General features: G+C 39.3%; 2 protein-coding genes across 5 annotated transcripts in view; one reads left to right on the top strand and one right to left on the bottom strand.

The window, feature by feature from the left end:
• LOC122708630 (minichromosome maintenance complex binding protein) overlaps positions 1 to 2,922 on the top strand; it is a 33,200-nt gene extending 30,278 nt beyond the window's left edge. For both annotated transcript variants that reach the window (XM_043924920.1, XM_043924919.1), the window contains exons 15-16: positions 362 to 450; positions 1,042 to 2,922. In XM_043924920.1, the coding sequence (XP_043780855.1) occupies positions 362 to 450; positions 1,042 to 1,168 (216 nt within the window). In that variant the 3' untranslated portion in view covers positions 1,169 to 2,922. The remainder of the gene's footprint in view (positions 1 to 361; positions 451 to 1,041) is intronic.
• Positions 2,923 to 3,528: 606 nt separating this feature from the next.
• INPP5F (inositol polyphosphate-5-phosphatase F) overlaps positions 3,529 to 17,924 on the bottom strand; it is an 88,332-nt gene continuing 73,936 nt past the window's right edge. For all 3 annotated transcript variants that reach the window (XM_043924915.1, XM_043924916.1, XM_043924917.1), the window contains 7 exons: positions 17,801 to 17,918; positions 15,781 to 15,979; positions 9,876 to 9,947; positions 8,802 to 8,875; positions 8,197 to 8,325; positions 7,537 to 7,624; positions 3,529 to 5,780 (listed from right to left, as the gene is read on the bottom strand). In XM_043924915.1, the coding sequence (XP_043780850.1) occupies positions 4,625 to 5,780; positions 7,537 to 7,624; positions 8,197 to 8,325; positions 8,802 to 8,875; positions 9,876 to 9,947; positions 15,781 to 15,979; positions 17,801 to 17,918 (1,836 nt within the window). In that variant the 3' untranslated portion in view covers positions 3,529 to 4,624. The remainder of the gene's footprint in view (positions 5,781 to 7,536; positions 7,625 to 8,196; positions 8,326 to 8,801; positions 8,876 to 9,875; positions 9,948 to 15,780; positions 15,980 to 17,800; positions 17,919 to 17,924) is intronic.

Here is a 17,924-nt window from a genome sequence, read left to right as displayed (position 1 = left end):
TTTTGCTGACATCTCTCTTCCCTGTATTTAAAGGCATCATGTTTTGCTATGCAAATTGCTGGCTTGTATCTGTCTGTCTGACCTTCTCAAATGAGTCTTGAGTTTTGTTATTTTGTTTCCAGTACTCTCCTTAGTGGTATAATTTAGGTGTAAAGTTGGTTTTTGGTCCTTTTACCCATACTGTCTCATTTGTCCAAGGTGCAGGGCTGACCTTATTTTCACATCGGGCAAGGACCATCTTACTTCAGCTTGGTAAAGAATCTTTTTCCCAAAGAAAAAAAAGAATCCTTTTCCCTACAAAATGCAAATATCATTTCCTCATAAGGAATAACTTCAAAGTTCATTTACTGTTTTGATAAAGGCAGTTGAAGATGACTTTGTGGAGATGCGCAAGAACGATCCTCAGAGCATCACTGCTGATGATCTCCACCAGTTACTCATCGTAGCTCGGTGAGTCAGCCCCTATCCACCGTTGCCTTTTCAGCGACTTGTGGCTAATTCTCCTTATTTAGGATAAACTGAGGCAGACTTACAAAAATGGAAATGAACTGTTCCCTTCTAAAAACCCCCTTGTGAAATGGCTCACGGAGGGGGAATTACATTTGGCCAGGGATCACTTCAGTGGACAAGGCATGCTCCTTGTTCTCCACTCAAAGGGAAGAAAGTCAAAGTATTAGCCAGGCAGTTGTGTCTGACTCTTTGCAACCCCGTGGACTGTAGCCTGCCAGGCTGCTCTATCCATGGAATTCTCCAGTCAAGAATACCGGAGTGGGTAGCCATTCTCTTCTCCAGAGGATCTTCCTGACCCAGGGATCGAACCCTAGTCTCCTGCATTGTGGGCAGATTCTTTACCATCTGAGCCACCAGGGAAGCCCCACTCAAAGAGGGGCTCACCCTCCCAATCTGACTCTGAAAGGATTCCTCTGCAGAAGTCTTAACTTGGCTGTTGAGTTGGATAGCTAACAGATGGTCTTGTCTCCCACATTTTTAAAGGCCTTATTCTAGGTCTAGAGTCTAATTTGTTTCCGTATTTCAAACCAGGTTTCTGTCTCTCAGTGCTGGTCAGACTACGCTGTCAAGAGAACGATGGCTAAGAGCCAAGCAGCTGGAGTCTTTAAGAAGAGCCAGGCTTCAACAGCAGAAATGTGTCAACGGAAATGAACTTTAAAGGTCTGACACCTATTAAAGAGTAATGGGCAAATTGTAGCCACATTATTGTAAAATTCAAATACCATTTATATCACATTGTTTTGTAGATAATTTGTATCAAAGAAACCGATGACTTTTCCTGAAATCACGCCTGGTAACATCTAAAGTTTATATAATATTCAGTAAGGGCTTTTACCTTACTGATTTTATGGAGCTTTTGAATTTTGTTTTATAATTATATAAATTAGTAACAATGTATAAAAATGTATTTGATATTAAAAGTTTAATATTGATGATGTTGCTGATATACATTTCCTTAGTTTCCTTGGCTTCAGCTAAGTCATAGGCCAGACTCTGTTGAAATGTTGAAATAAGAAATGTGAACATCATTTGAAGAAAACTGTTGGAATTCCAAAGTCAAAGGAATTGTTCACTTCAGATTTTTGTCTCTCCAATGAACAGTGGGTCTGAATATGTATAGTGGTCCAAGTTTGGGGAATGGAGCATACTTGCCATTAATTCACATATGTAGTATCATTTCCCAGACATTTGACCACACCTTTTTTCCATTTATTTAATAGTTGTTAACAACATGCAAAGCAAGTCTTTAAATGGCAGTGGTTCCCGGACTTTTGGGTTTCATGGACTAGTAACATTTCCAAAAATTGTGGGGGATTGAGAGTTGCCAATTTATTTTGCCAAGTAATCTGAAAGAAGTCACTGTATTATCACCTTTTTTTCCCTATAAAAGAGCAGTCTCAGAACAAGAGAGAGTCCTTTAAATGGAATAAATGTAGCTTTTTTGGAAGGAAAAAAAACCCACTATAATTGTCCTTATTTTTCTCATTTCACTCCAGTGCATTTGGGAACCACTGTTTATGGCACTCACTTAAAGGGAATGCTGCCTGCCCTGTGAAGTTGTTTTGCCCAAAGAGGAAGAGAACAAAATAATTTAACTTTTTAAAAAATGCCTTCTTCAGAAAAAAAATGGGTTTTTATTCTTTTCCTAATAAATGTCATTTAGTTGCTTTGATGATTACCTTGCATTTTGAACTTCTTACATGTTTATCCATTAGTTCCAGATGTATTAGATCAACTAACATTATCTGCTAGTCCAAGAATGCCCTGATAAAATTGTATGTAGGTAGGTTATCACCAAATTGCAGTTTTAACAAATTTTTAAAGGAACAAAAATATTATCCATAGCTAAAGCAAATTGATACAGCACAGTAGTGTAATTGTGGCATCCAGAATCTTTGGAAAGGTTAGAACATTACTTTTTTAAGCTACCACTGGTTACATATAAAAATTAGTTTCTTTAGTCAGTAACATAGAAACATTAGAGATCAGTTAAATGATTACTTAAATTTGGCATCCCCCTGGTCCGAGGCCTAAACTAAGAAAACAGGGTCAGCCTTGAAAATGGAGCAATCTACTATGCCTCATGAACTGAAGTGGAAATTATTAGTTCTTTAACTTTTCCTAAACTCAAATCTATTTTTATAAACTAATGTAAATAATCTGTTTATACTTAGAATTCTAATTGGTTTTCATTTTTATAACTGGTAGACTAGACTTTCCTTAAACTTTTAGGAATAAAGCTGGACTTGTGAGAATAAACTTCAACAGAGTAGATTAGTCACCTTGTGTTTACTGCGCCAATGTGGACTGTAATTTACCAAAGAGAAGTGCATCATTTGCCTGGTCTTACAGAAAAGTTCCCCTGAGAGGAAAACCCTCTTTCAAATAAATAAAATTACCAAATTACTAGTACTTTGGGCTGTTTTTCATGAATTATGAGACTCACCCCATGTGATCTAATGTGTGGAAAATCATTACCAGAGATAAACTTCAGTATGAGATGATACAGCATGGTGTTCCACCCCCCCCCCCCACCCCCTGCCCAGGGCCCACTCAGGTAAGAGATTGATACTCTGGGCTTCAGAAGTCCTTTTCTCCATGGGGACAATTTGTTGATCTAATGAAGTATTAACCTGATTTGAAACACATGGAAACTGACTAGGCATCTATATTACCCTGATGGATTTAAACATCACCTCCTTAATTTTAGTTTTCAAAAATCTCTGTGGAATTAATTTCCTTGGAGCTTAAAATACATTTTTATCACCTGACTTTGATTTTATTTTCTCTCATGTTGTAAGACACCTTAATAGTTTTAAGACAAGACGGTAAGAGAGTTCATGTTCAGTTTTGATGTTTAGCTTTTATCATAACACTTTAAGAATGAACTATTTGGAAAGGCTGGGACAAAGAGTTTGTTATAGCTAACTTAGTAACCTTTGCTTTTGAATTCTTCAGTCTGACTTATATCAAACCCTTATCTTCAAAATGTTATTCAAGGAATTCTCATACACATTGTCTTAATGATATTTTATTTTAAATAGTCACAACATCTGACACTTCAAAAAAAGATACCACTAATAAATAACAAAAGTGGAAATACTTATCAAAGTTAAAACAGACATAATATTTAGCTGAGAGTCAATCACTTCAACAGAGTAAGGCTGTAAAGATACCAGACAAACCAATACTTGTTTGGAATAAGATGTGCAACTTTCTTACTGTATGGGCTTACAGACAAGGCCCTGGTTCCACATGGTCAATGTTACAGTCATGCTTCAGGCTAAAATTTCCAGTAGTTTTGAGAGCCTATACAAGATGTTACAGACTGCACCTTGCAAAAAGTTACAACTTGAAAACTTCTTTCAAGCTTTACTAGTATCCAATGTGTATATTTTTAGCATTTCTGAAGAGAGAACAAAATTAATAGGTGCTGGTATTCACATCTGATATCTCAGGTTTCATGGCAGACAGATCTTAAATGCTCTTAGACTTTGGGGTGTACAAGGTAGGAATATTTTAAATTTACTTAAGTAGAATGTGGGGGAAATTAGGATCAAACGGGCATACATTCCTTGACTCCAATGCCATTAGCCCTAACTCTATAGGCAATGGTTAAGTCATCAAAAATTAAACCAATAGTTTTTACATTAAAATGCTTCTCCATACTAGTAACACTTAAGAGTCACTAAACTAAGAATTTACCTTGTAGTGGTTAACACGCAGAAATGAGCTGACAGAACAGTAACACTTATGAACAATGCTACTCATCTAAAAGGATCCATGTCCACCCTTTGAGTCTACTTCATACATTCTACCCACCCACCCCACTCCAAAAGGTTTCATATTATTATGTCCCAAAGTCATCTATTCCTGAATTACTTGTGGAGAGACAAACTGCTCTGTAGTGTATAATCTACTTAGGTCCTATTCTAGGATGATGCGCTTCCACTGTCCTAGCTCTCAAATTTGGAAATCTGTTCAGGTTCAGTCTTTTAAAACCTTTCCAAACTAACAGAATTTGTGATCCCTAGATTCATATAGTACACGCTCTGTGACACCTCTTTTTTTGAGGGGGTTAAATAAAAGCCACAGGATTCTGTGTGACTAAAAACTAAATCTGAATTATTCGTGTCTGGCATTGTGTAAACATATTTTTAAGTTCATTTTGCTGGACTTCATTAACTACTTCAGGATCTGCAGGGCTCTTCTGAACCTTCGCCACTGCGAAGTTTATCCCCTGGGTTAACCCAGCCTGCGTAATGTTAGCAACCTGGACCATAGAACTCCGAATCTTTGCAAAAGGAGAGACTGCTCTGCTGCTACAGCTCTCTGAAGGAGAAGGAGTTACATGAAGCCCTCTCTCAAGTTCAAGCGTGCCAGATTCAGAGCCGGGGGTCTTTTGAGATACAACTGAATGCACTGCTTCAACTGACAAAAACTGTGGGCCTGTTGCAGAAAAAGACACGTCTAATTGAGAAGGTCGAGAAGGTAGCTGTTCTGTCGATTCAAACGGAGTTTCTTCGCTAGAAACTTGATTGGTCATTTGATTTCCTTCCTCACTAGCTTGCTGAGAAACAGAGCTGGTTTCAGATGGCTGGGTCATTTTGTTTTGTGCATCTTGAACGAATCTGTGGCAGTAAATATCCACAGGCTTGGCAAAGCCAGTCAATGTGTGTATGTTGTCAGCAGAAGGACTTTTCTTCAAAGAAGACTCGTGGCCTTTTCCAAGCCCATTGTCATGAGCAATAGTAACCTCTGAAGGAACATGAATACTGATATCAGTGCTGCTAACAGACTGGGATCGACTGCCTAATCGAGGTGCTGAAGCAATAATACCACAACTAGGAAGAACATAGTCTATTGGCCCTACATTCTCTAAAGAGTTAGTTAGCTGCCTGTCTTCATCAGACTTGGAATTTGTAAGGAATTCATCAGAGTGATACGAGTCATTATCTGAAGATATTTCCCCTTCTGACTCTGCCTGGGCTTTATTATCCATCACACTTGTGTTTTCCATGGTTTCAAGACTACTATCTGATTTCCAAAGATTTACTTTTAAGTTTGGTTTTAGAAAGTTAACTTTCATTTCAGGTTTTGTGAAGTTCCCTAGCTTTCGTAGATTGCCAATGTTTACATTGGATTTGGTCTGTTTCACTTTTTGATTTAGAGATGAAAATTTGCTCATTAAAAATTTTTTTCCCTGGGCCAAAGAGCCTTGGTTTTGAGATCTGATGCCAATGATGTCTTCATGAGGTTTACTGCTCTTCCTACAGATTAGAAAAGAAAAAAGTTAATTTCCCATGGAATCCAATATGGCAGTTCCAATTATTAATGTAAGTGAAAACTCAAGTTGGTCTCAATTCCTTAAAAGTAGCATACTGCTAAATGATAAATCTAGATAACTCCTTGGACTTGATGCTAGAGCATTAATGTCCAATACAAACGTGGGCTATATACAATTTTATATACAATTTTATTTGTCATTTCAACACATAATTAGTATTAAGAGATGACTAATTCTCAAACTGAAGTCTGAAACAGCCAATGAAGAGCATTTTATAACAGGGCAGCAGAAGCCTTTGTTAAGTGACACTGATGAGCCATCCGCAGGCACTGAGAGGGAACAGGTGACATGCTGTGTGACCTTAACCCCAGGTCCAAGCAAGCAGGCCACTGACATCTCCCGCTTGAGCTGTCTTCTTTTTTAGCAGGCCACGTGGGGTACTGAAGAACCACCCTGGAGGAACACCACCTCCGCAGTATCTTCATCCCACCTCCTGAAGCTCTTCACAGTAACTGGATGAGTTGTTGAGTTCTCTTGGACCAGACATTCTGTCTACAACTGACCCTCATTTGTGATGGCATGCCTCCTTCAACTGTTCTCCCTGGCATTCAGAGAGGAGGGGAAGCAGGGGAGGAGGCAGGGAAGCCTAACGGTAGCCTCCACCTTTGTTTTTGCATTATTCTGAGAATTTGTTTCCCAAAAAACCTCACACCCAAAATTTGAACTAATCACATTTCAAAACAGCCATATGTGGTGACTCACTACAATTTGGGGGAGCATAGATCCACCACATCCACGATCTAAACCACCAGCAAAGGACTGACTATAAATGGATATTTACAGCATTTTAACTAAAGCTGCTCTACACACATTGCACTTTGCTTGAATTCAGGCAGAGAAGGGAGGGGAAGGAGCTCCATTTCCTTGTTTCCCATGGGTTATCTGAATTTGAGAAGACTTGGGACATTTAACATAAATAACTTAAGTGTTTTCTCCTTAGCCAGCCCTCCTGGCTGCGAAAAATGAGAAAAAAAGGCAGTCCTATTTACCACACATCTCAATACACAGGTCATACAGGATCACTGGTCATGAGAATATTTCATAAAAATCATGTTAAAGAGTTATTGAATACACTACTGCTTTTTAAAAAAGCTACTGAAGAGGGAGGGGGGATCAGGATGGGGAATACATGTAACTCCATGGCTGATTCATGTCAATGTATGACAAAACCCACTTCAATACTGTAAAGTAATTAGCCTCCAACTAATAAAAATAAATGAAATAAATAAATAAAATAAAAAAGCTACTGAAATAATTATTTCTAACAGAAGACTCAACAATTTTTCTCTAGATGGCCAGATTGTTCTCCTTTCTAGTGAAATTTGGACCTTAAAACCTCATTAGATGGAAAACCCACAAATTTAAAATGTAAAATAATTTGTTTATACGCTTTCTTTCCCCAAATTAAAAACCTAGTGTTTAAAATATACTGGCTGTTTATTCTCTCTAAAACGTTATTTAAATTTGAATGCTCCCTCTCAGGAGTTTTAAAACATCACTTTTGGCCATAATTTAAACAAAATTATTACTTTTTGATCCATAAAAATATGATCCTTCCCCCTCTAACAACACAATATCATAATGTGATTTCTCTCCTTTTTGCAGACACTTTAAAAGAAGTAAAACTTTAATTTTCTCTGGAGAATAAAAGACACTTCTGTGCAAAGTGGTATACTTACCTCTCCAGCTTTTTCTCTATTATAGGTACATCTAATCCCATGGCTTGCTTGGTGATCTGCAGCATCTCCGCAATGCACTGAAGGGTGTCTGAAACCCAAATGTAATTGCTTGCCACTTTATCAAAAACATTTAAAAACTAGCAGTTCTAACTCAGAACTCTAAATGGAATTTTTAATCTTCTAATAATAGCTTGTTATAACTTAAACAAACATACTACTTGTTCTTCACTCCCCTCACTAATTCAAAATGTTCTAAAATGTTAACAGAAAACTAAATGAACAACAAAGGAACCAAATCAACTGGAATTAAAAGTTTATTCTGGAACTCTCATCTGTCCAAACACTGTGCCAGACACCGAGACAAGGGGCGCGAACAAGACAGGCGTTGTCCCTGACTATTATCCAGGAGGCGGATGTGGCAGGGAAAGCCATCACACTCAGATGGCCAAACACACTGAGAGTTCCCACAAGAGTCCTTGCCCAGACTCTCATCGATTCAGTGTCCCTGCTCTGCTGGGAACAAAGCTGCTACTTCAAGATCTCAAATCACAAAGGTATTTCTCCTGATCACTCACTTGTATAATGGTATGTACAGTCCCCAGTTCCACTTGGGCTTATAAAAGCAGATAAGTTAGAACTGAATACTTTCATCTCTATTACCTTTTCCATCCTCTTCTGGGTTGCGCATTACAGCTCTCAGTGTGTGGAAATAGCCACTTGCTTCTTTATATCTGTAGTGCAATCGCATGCAGGAGAACTTTGGCTTACCAAAAAGAGTGGGTTCAGGACCTAAAGACCCAAATGAATATATGTTAATCTTTCACATAACATTCACTTTCTTCTGTATCTTCAAAATACTGATATTTTTGATATTATCCAAAATACTTCAATATACTGATCTTTAAAACATTGATGATTGAGTCATCAATCATTTAGCACTTTTATTCATCTGAATAAGCACACACACTTATCATGATGACTTGGTCTAATAAGACTATAAATAAAAATTCTTCAGTCTCAAGTATTTAAAACTTTCTAAACCCCAGGCTTGATCTTCACAGGACAAGTAATGAAAGAAACAATTATTATTAGACTATATCTACCACTCATCTCTAAAATATAGAAGGGAATCTTAAGAAATGGACTTCTTAGACCACTCCTTTCTGATTCCAATAAGATGTTATACCAGTTGCTTAAGTAACAACCCACTCTTGCAAGAAACAGTATTTGCTTTCTATGACCTGGTTAGTATCTTAAAAATTTACCTATTTCTATTTTTTCCAGGTCTTCTAGACTTAGCCGTTGATACTGGTTTACTTTGTCAACTTCATCATCATAACTAGACAAAGGGAAAGGGAATAAGAAGAGGATTAAAATCAAAAGCACATTGGCTGGTCAGCTGAGGCATAATAGCAACAACCATTATGCAGGTAAAGTCTTCCACAACCCAATACATTCTGGGGTAAAGAGTTAAATATTTTAAAAACTAAATGAAGTGATATATACGCACACACATATATATAGTTCAATAGCTAAATGAAAATCAGTGTATAGATCTTACACTAAAAGAAATCAATTACAAAGCAAAATTAAATTCAGTTTTACAAAAGCTCTTACAAAAACTAAAACCAACAAGCCTAAAACTTAACCTAAAAGGAAAGCTACATATTCCTGATTTGGCAGATAAATCTGATATCCCAAATAGAAAATGATCAATGCCAATAGGCACCTGGGCCAAGGACTGAAAAATGACAGTTCATACCAGACCAAAAAGAAAGTGACTGTGTATTTGAAAAAAATAATTCTGGTTAAGGCTGTGATGAAGTACTTGTATTTCTGCTAGTGGCATTGTTAACTGGGTGTCATTTCTAAGGCATAAAAAGTCATAGTTCATCATATCCTTAGAATCAGAGAAGTGCATGTGTACACATACACAATTACCTGCACACAGCTGTCTCATTCATCATAGCAATAAATATAAAAGTATTTTAATGCCTAACAGTGGGGAAACACTGAACTATGGTATCATAATAAAAAGTCATGGTATATGGTCAATTACAGTAAAAATATGTCGAATACATCAGAACTTGAGATCTGTAGGAGATACTATCAAATACTCAACACTATTATAAAAATACACTGACTATAAATAACTCTAAAATCACATTTTCAAATTGATAAAAGAGTGATGTAACAATTATGTAAGATAAAGGGGTTCAGTGAAATTTCTTAAAATACATAGCAAAACTAGATTCTTAACTTTTTGTGTTACAAAATCTAAAAAGGATATTTACTCACATTAAAAGAGAGTAAAAGCTTTAAATCAATAAGCAACTTACTAGGCCACGTAGTACGCAGAGTTAGAAAGCAGTAACAGCACATCCACATCTCTGTGAGTAGCATCAATGAGGCTAAACAAACATGACACAAGGAATTAAATATTTTCATTTTCATCTACATTTTTTTCTATAGCAGATCCCCTTATGATAAAAGATTGGTGGGGGCTAGGGTGGGGGGAAAAATCAAGTAATCAATGAGTCCTGCTTCTGAAGTTAAATGTACATGGTCTATCCACTTGGAAATTAAAAAAACCAAACCAAACCAGGAACGCAGTTTAGGAAGGTGGGGTAGGTGGAGGGAAGGACTGGAGCTGAGGAGTAGTCAAGGAGAAGGGAGGGTTCAGGAAAACAGGATAATAGTATGTGGGGAGGAGGGGGAATTGCATGATGGTGGAGGGGATAAGGATTGTAAAGAAAGGAAAATATCAGGCTGAGAAAAGAGAAATTATCTAGATCATCTCACATGACCTAATCTTCAAGTTACACTGCACATTTACCTTATGTTTACACTCATGCAGAATGTATCCTTTGAAAGACTTTTACGTAAATACAACATTTATGTGCTAAAATAGAACCAAGCCCAAACTATTTTGCTTTTTTAACTACAGATTAATTTACACAGCTTTTAGATAATGAGTAAACATTTCTTTATTCTAAGTCCACTTTGCTGTATTTTATCTCCACTCTAAAGTCAAATATCAGAATAAGGGTTAGAAACAGTACTGATGAACCCTTAGACCAAATACTAATTTTTTAAAAAAAGATCAACATATGAAATCCACAAATACTCAACAGGTAACATGGGCAGAATCTGAACTCAACCTTTTAATCAAATATTCATCTACTATTAAAACAGCTTTCCAATCAAAAGATGAAAATTAATCTGCACACTTATATTGGTTCTCAAAATTCCACTGCTGAAGTAGATATTTCTATCTTAGAATAGAAATACCTTAGAATTCCATAGCTATTTGCAAAAACTGACCAAATGCTACTGGAAAACAATAGGGGGAAAAATGACTAGTAGATGGAATTTAAAGTCACGTACATAATCTGCCTAAGAATGAGGTCATTGTTTAACAGGTACTGCAGAGAAAATTTTACCAAGACCTTAAATCGCAGTATTTTACATCAGGGGCATCTTGTTGCACCATAACTGTAACAATCTTAATCTAAAATAACTGACCTCAATTTTCACCAAAAATAAGCCCCCCAAATACAACTAATTAGATTGAATAAGTCAGAACCCAATTAATACATAGATTGATCCAAAATACGAGCAATAACTTAACCAACCAACCAACCGGCAAGAGAAAACCATCTATTCTACGATCTTGGCAGCCTCACCGAGAATAACGTAGACGAACAATTTAGTTTTGCGCACTGGTGCTTACCTGCACTCTTAAAACTGTCGCTTGAGCCAAGCCATAAAAATTACGTCACGACACATAGTTTACTATGAAAAAAAATTTCTACACCTACTAAGTAGTGCTACTTTATCACAGAGTCTGTTTTGACACGAATATTTACATTGGTCAAACATGATCTCAGTCAAAAGCATTACGTCTTGAAAGAAAAGCACTTGGCACGTCACAGGCAATCGAGAAAGAAGTCAGCCCTCCCCCCACCCGCATTTTTACTTAAGTATAAGCTGCAGTAAATACTTAATTTCCCTCCCCACCACCCTCTGCCCCACTTAAACAGAAATAAAACCTAACCCCCACTTTTTTTTTAAACACAGACAAAAGAAAGAAAACCCCCTTCGGTGCTCCCCCGCCCCTCGCCTGCAGCTCGGAGCGAAGGGCTACGCTACTCGTTTTTCTCTTCCCGCCAGTCAGGCATGCCCTCCTTCCACACGATGAACACAAACACCGCCAGCACCACATGCAGCCCCACCACCGCGACAATGGTCGCGTAAAAGCCACTGTCATCAGGGGACATTAACAGGAGGCTTTGGAAGAGCAGCAATTTGCAGGAAAAATACAACCCCACAGGAACTTTAACCATCAGTCCTGCAAATAGAAGAAAAATCTTGAAAGTGGTCGCCAGGCTGCCGCCTTCGGGCTTGGGCTCGGCAGCGTTGCCGGCAGCATTGCCTGTGGCGTTCGCCTGCCGCTGAGCGGTTGGAGGCCGGTGGGAGCGCGGCATCTGGTCTGTCGGTCAGTCAGTCAGTCTGTCAGTCAAGCAGTCGAAGCTCAGTCAGAGAAACCTGCGCCAGACCTCACGCCTGCAGCCACTGCGGCAACTGCAGCGCGGCCGCGCCAAGTCCCGCCCCCAAACACGGTGCACTTCCGCCGCCCACGCTCGCCGCGGTGTGCGCCCAGTGCGCAGGCGCAGCACGTCCAGCACCGCCCACGTCCAGAGGAGGGCGCGGCGCGGGCCATCCGGGAGGGAACCGGAGGTGGGCTCTGGCCCCGGCCCGGGTCCGGGTCCAGGGAGGGCCACTGGCGGGGGTCTGCGACACCGTGACTAAGCGCCTCCCCGCACTGCCGCGCGCCTGAGAGCAGGTTGCCGCGCTCCTCAAGAGTCCACTAACACGGGTACCAGTAGTCAGCTGCTCTCAGTGTAAGAAAAAGCGAGTCCGAGTTGGACAAAATAAAGAGTGGGCTTTGTGCAGATGCTGAAGGGCACCTGGACGGTCCCCCAATTTCCTGTCACATTAACGATTCCTCCTCCAGCCACAAGTGCACCACCCGGCGCTTACGGGCTGTCACCCGAGTCAGCTCTCCCCGCGGCAGCGGCGGCCGCGTGGACGGGAAAGGGTGCGGGATGACCCATGAGGTCTAATCTGTTGTACGCCAGCAGCTGTCTGCGGGGAATTAACTGAGCTGTGCTCGGGGGGTTAACATAAAAAGGCCTGAGGGTGGGCTCCAGGTGGCTGGACAGTTCCAGCTGGAGCCCTGGGAGATCAAGGAAAAGGGAAGGGCAGCCATTCTTGCTGCCTGGGAAGGACCGAGCATTTATAAACAGCTCCCCGTAACTGTTTTTCTGCCGTATGTTTAAAATTAAACAGGACCATAACTGCAGCGAAGTCAGTGAGGCACTGGTTTCTGGCGCAAAATTTATGGGGGTGCCAAAAAAACCCTGACATCAACGGAAGTTTTTAATGCAGTATTTTTAAAAAATCAAAATTAATGCAAACATACCATGATAAAAAAAAAAAAAAACATACCATGATAAACAAAACATCCAACATTTCAAATAAAGATAAGATCCGACTCTGCAACCTGTCCAGCCCTGTCTCCCTTGTCTCATCCTAATCCCAGCTCCGTTTCAGTGAAGCTTTTTTGACAAAAACATGTGGCCCAACTCAACAACAAAAAAAGAAACCCAGTTTTTTAAATGAGCAAAGGACTTGAACATTTTTCTGAGCAAGACATACAAATATCCAAGAAACCCAAGAAAAGATTTTCAACATCATTTATCATGAGGGAAATGCAAATCAAAACGCAATGTGACAGTACTTCACATCCACTACAAAAAAAAATGGGGGGAAAAAGGGGAAAAAAAGTGTGGGTGAGGATATGGAAAAACTGGAACCCTCCCACATTACTCGTGGAAATGTAAAATGGTGCAGCCACCAAAGAAAGTAGTTTGGTGGTTTCTTAAAAGTTTGGCATAGCAGCCTGGCAATCTCCCCTCCTAGGTGTACACCCCAAAGAAAAACAGGTGTTCAAACAAAAACTTGTCTCTAAGTATTCACAGCATCACTGTTTGCAACAGAAGAGCCAGAAGATGGAAACAAATGCCCAAAAGAAGAGTAAAGAAAAACATGGTCTATCTATACAATGAAATACTATTCAGCCATGAAAAGGAATGAAGTTCTGCTACATGGCACAACACCCATGAACCATGAAACATTACGCTAAGTGAATGAAGCCAGTCACAAAGGCCACATAGTACATGATTCTGTTTATATGAAGTGTCCAGAATTCACATATCCGGAGAGAGAAAAGTAGTAGACTAGTGGTTGCTTAGGGGATGAGGGTGGGGATAGAGTACAAGGATTCTCTTTGTGGTGATAAAAATTTCTAAAACTGACCAAAATGATGGTCTTAACAATTCTGAGCATATTCTAAAAACCACCCAATTATATACTTAAAATGGATGAAATGTATGCTATATGAATTACATCTCAATAAAGGTATGTTGGGGCTTCCTGGGTGGCAGCAGTGGTAAAGAACCTCCCTGCCAATGCAGGAGACACAAGAGACACGAGTTCGATCCCTGGGTTGGGAAGATCCTGGAGGAGGGCATGGCAAGCCACTCCAGTATTCTTGCCTGGAGAATCCCACGGACAGAGGAGCCTGGCAGGCTACAGTCCACAGGGTCGCGGAGAGTCAGACACGACAGAAGCAACTTCACACACACACACACATTTTTAAAAACTATACACGCAGCTGGAGGCACGCAGGTGCAAACTGCTGCACCCCCAAGCCTGAGGGACTGAGGCCGCCACAGGCTGTCCAGGATCTGAGCCTGAAAAGCCACTCCCAGAGCTACTCTTGCTGTCCCCAACCAGGGGCCACCTGTTCTGAGTCCACATCTCTGACTCAGTGGATAGACTATACAAAGGCTCTCTAGCAACCTCAGATAGACCAATGGCAGATTTCCAAACATCTCCCTTCAAGAGAAAAGGAAAACTATCCACCATCCAGAAAATCTTTAAGCCTTGCAAATGATAAATACCAGTAGCAAATTTAAATAAATTTTAGCAGTAATAGAAAGGATGATAACCACAAAGTATCTCTCATAAGAAGGACGGTTCTTAAAGAACTGTCTAATCAAGATGGCGATATAGGGACTTCCCTGGTGGTCTAGTGGTTAAAAATCCACCTGCATTGTGGAGAATATGGGTTGGATCCCCGGTCGGGCAACTGAGCCTTCGCGTCGTAACTACTGCGCTACAAAAGCTCCCATGTGACACAACGAAGAACCCACGTGTGGCAACTAAGACCCAAGGCAGCCTAATAAATATCAGACAACAACAACAAATAAGACGGAGACATATAATTAACTTTGGAAATTCAAATGGGCAGAATACCTCACCTCTTAAGAGTCCAAAAATTGCATCCGTACATTCAGTACTGACTATCAAAGCGAAATAATCCATGAACTTGAAGTCATGGAAGGACTCTGTATGAACCTATGATCAGTGTCATTTTTTATTCATTATCATATATGTAAATACTCCCTTGCATTCTATTGTTCTTGCAAACTTGTTTTATGCCCCTTTTATTAAAAAACATACGAAATGTAAAAGAAGATAAAATCTAAATAGAGCCTTTTACTCTCAAAGCTTGGTTTAGAATTTTCTGAAGTGTTTCTGATTCATAATATTGAAAATGATCATTTTAGATTTTAGCCTGAAAGCAAGCAATCTGGTGGATAAATTTAGATCCTGCCATTAGTTGATATTTTAAAGAACCACTTGAAACTGGATGGTTTTTGTTTAAAAAAGAATGTAGAGTATTAGTCGGCCTATTTATTTTATGAAAGACCAGGACCACTTAACAACCCATCAAAGTAATTAGCACCATTAAACCTCCTGGTGCACTCAGCTCTGTGTATTAATACAATAAACCTAGCTTCTGGGGCATGGGGTGGGCTTGGGGGCAGGGGAGGACCCATGAAACAAGCTTTGAATTGTAGTTTCACAATTTGGGTTTTTAACAAATCAGATGTTACATTATATTTTACCTAATTCATTCCTGAGTTTTTTAGTGCCCCTCTAACAGCCGAGTTGAGTGCCTCGCCAGCTTTCCTTCGTACCAGCAAGTATTTGAGAACTGCCATGCGCTTCGCCACCATGCACACAGCTTTATGGACAACTGCTAGCAATCATTAGGACAGCGTAACATCAGAAATTTAAGCACACAGGCACCAGGACACCGCGCCAGCTCACCTGGGGTCGCAGTCAATGAGGGCCCAGCCGCCGTGGAACTTCTCGTCGCCGGGCAGCAGCAGCTTCATGTAGCTCTGTAAGAGCTGGCTGATTAGCTCCTGGTGGCTTCTCTGATTCTCCTTCTGCAGAGCTTCGTGCTCTTTTTCCTTGGTGAATATGGAATAAAGATCCTCTGTCACCGGAATGCCTTGCATCAAATCTAGAGTAGAAAGTGTTGATATCTATCATCGTCCTAGTTTACTAACACATTTTTTAAAAGCAAAAGAGAATACAAGACCTAAAACAATAAGACTCTAATTTTAAAAAATAGGCACAAATCTTTGTGACCTTGGACTAGGCATGGTTTTTCTTTTTTTGCTTTTTTTTATATGAAACTAAAGTCACAAGCAACAAAAAGACAAACTGGACACCATCAAAATTAGAAACTTTTGTGTTTCAAAGGAAAACGCCATGAAAGTTAAAAGGCAACCCACAGAGTAGGAGTGAATATTTAAAAATCATCTATAAGGAACACGTATACAAGAATATATAAAGAATTCCTGAAAGTCAAAGTTAGTTGCACAGTCATGTCTGACTCTTTGCAATCCCAGGGACTGTAGCCCGTCAAGCTCCTCTGTCCATGTGATTCTCCAGGCAAGAAAACTGGAGGGGGTTGCCATTTCCTTCTCCAGGGGATCTTCCCGACCCAGGGATTGAAGCCAGGTCTCCTGCATTGCAGGCAGATTCTTTACCAACTGAGCTACTAGGAAAGCCCTACAACTCAATAATAAAAGAATTATTATTAATTATTATCAGTAATAAAAGAATTCCTACAACTCAATAATAAAAAGACAGATAAGCCAATTTTAAAATGAGCAAAGGAACTGAACAGACAAGTTAACTTCTTCCTGGTGTAGGATGCAGCTCAAGGCTTATGGACAAAATCACTGTAATCCCACTCCTTACACATGTTTGGGACAGTAAGGCTAGAGGCTACTGGAAGAGAACTGCCAACCACTGGCCTTTTATGGAGAAGCAGTGAGCCCAGACTGCTACTAGCCCTTCTCTCTCAAACTTGGAAGAGATTTAGCTTCAGGGTTAGGATGAAGCTGATATTATTGATGGTCAAAACGAGAGAGGAACAAACTCTGGGTCCTCAGTGACCTAACTGAATTGCTAGATCAACCAACAGAAAAAAATGTACCAATTTTTCCTTGAAAAAACTGCTAAAATCCAATTTTCCTATCAGTACATACCATATCTGTGGCAAATGAACCTAACTTAATTACACCAGACTTCTCAAATTCCTAAATTGCCTATGTGTAGGCCCTACTATTTCATATATAATAAATAATTAGGTTAAAAAATTAGGATTTTAGAAATATTCCTAGAGACCATATGACAAGCTATTATGTTTGGTTCTAGTCCATAGAATACTCTACATTTACTTTAATCCTAAAAGGTAATATTTTCATGCAAATTAAATTTAAAGTCACATTAAAAAAAAATATGCTGTGGCATGAATTCCACTGGGCAATCCACCCTCCATTTTTTCTCTTAAATAATGATAAGAATTGGTTAGGATAGTCTGATATCCTAATAACCTGTTAAATCATGCTTATAAGGAAGGATAGTGTATTTGTCCAAAGCAAGAACACATGATAAACATTAGACAAAAAAAGAAAATCATTTTGTTTTATCTCTCAGGCTTGAGTAACAGGAAAACAGAATATGGAGTTTTTACTTGATGAGGTTTTAGGGCACCATATTCCATAATCCAGGAGCCTCAACCTTGCCTTCTGTTACATGAATAACAAATTGACAAATATGTATGTAAATGAGCAGTTTCTTTTGCTGCTCCAGCCTAAAAAATTTGTCAGATTCTAATCTTGTAAAAATTTGATTTATCGAGTAAGATGTTCAATGTAGAAACACAAGTGTATTATAAAACATATGGATTATATTAATGAAACTGGTTACTGTAAAATGTTAGTCACAGAAAGTATAACAAATTTTAAAGAAAGACCTTTGTGTTCCTTACCTATAACAGCTTGCCTATAAGCATCCTTAAATCGATTCAGGTAATACCTATTTGCCGAGTTAACACCATCTTTCATAACTCCTGCTAACTTCCTTTCTCCTGTCCTTGTAAAGTCACCCTGTCA

Source organism: Cervus elaphus, chromosome 15, assembly GCF_910594005.1.
Source record: "Cervus elaphus chromosome 15, mCerEla1.1, whole genome shotgun sequence".
NCBI lineage: Eukaryota > Metazoa > Chordata > Mammalia > Artiodactyla > Cervidae > Cervus > Cervus elaphus.
The sequence above is the reverse complement of the archived record's forward strand: the minus strand, read 5'-3'. Positions and strand labels throughout refer to the sequence as shown.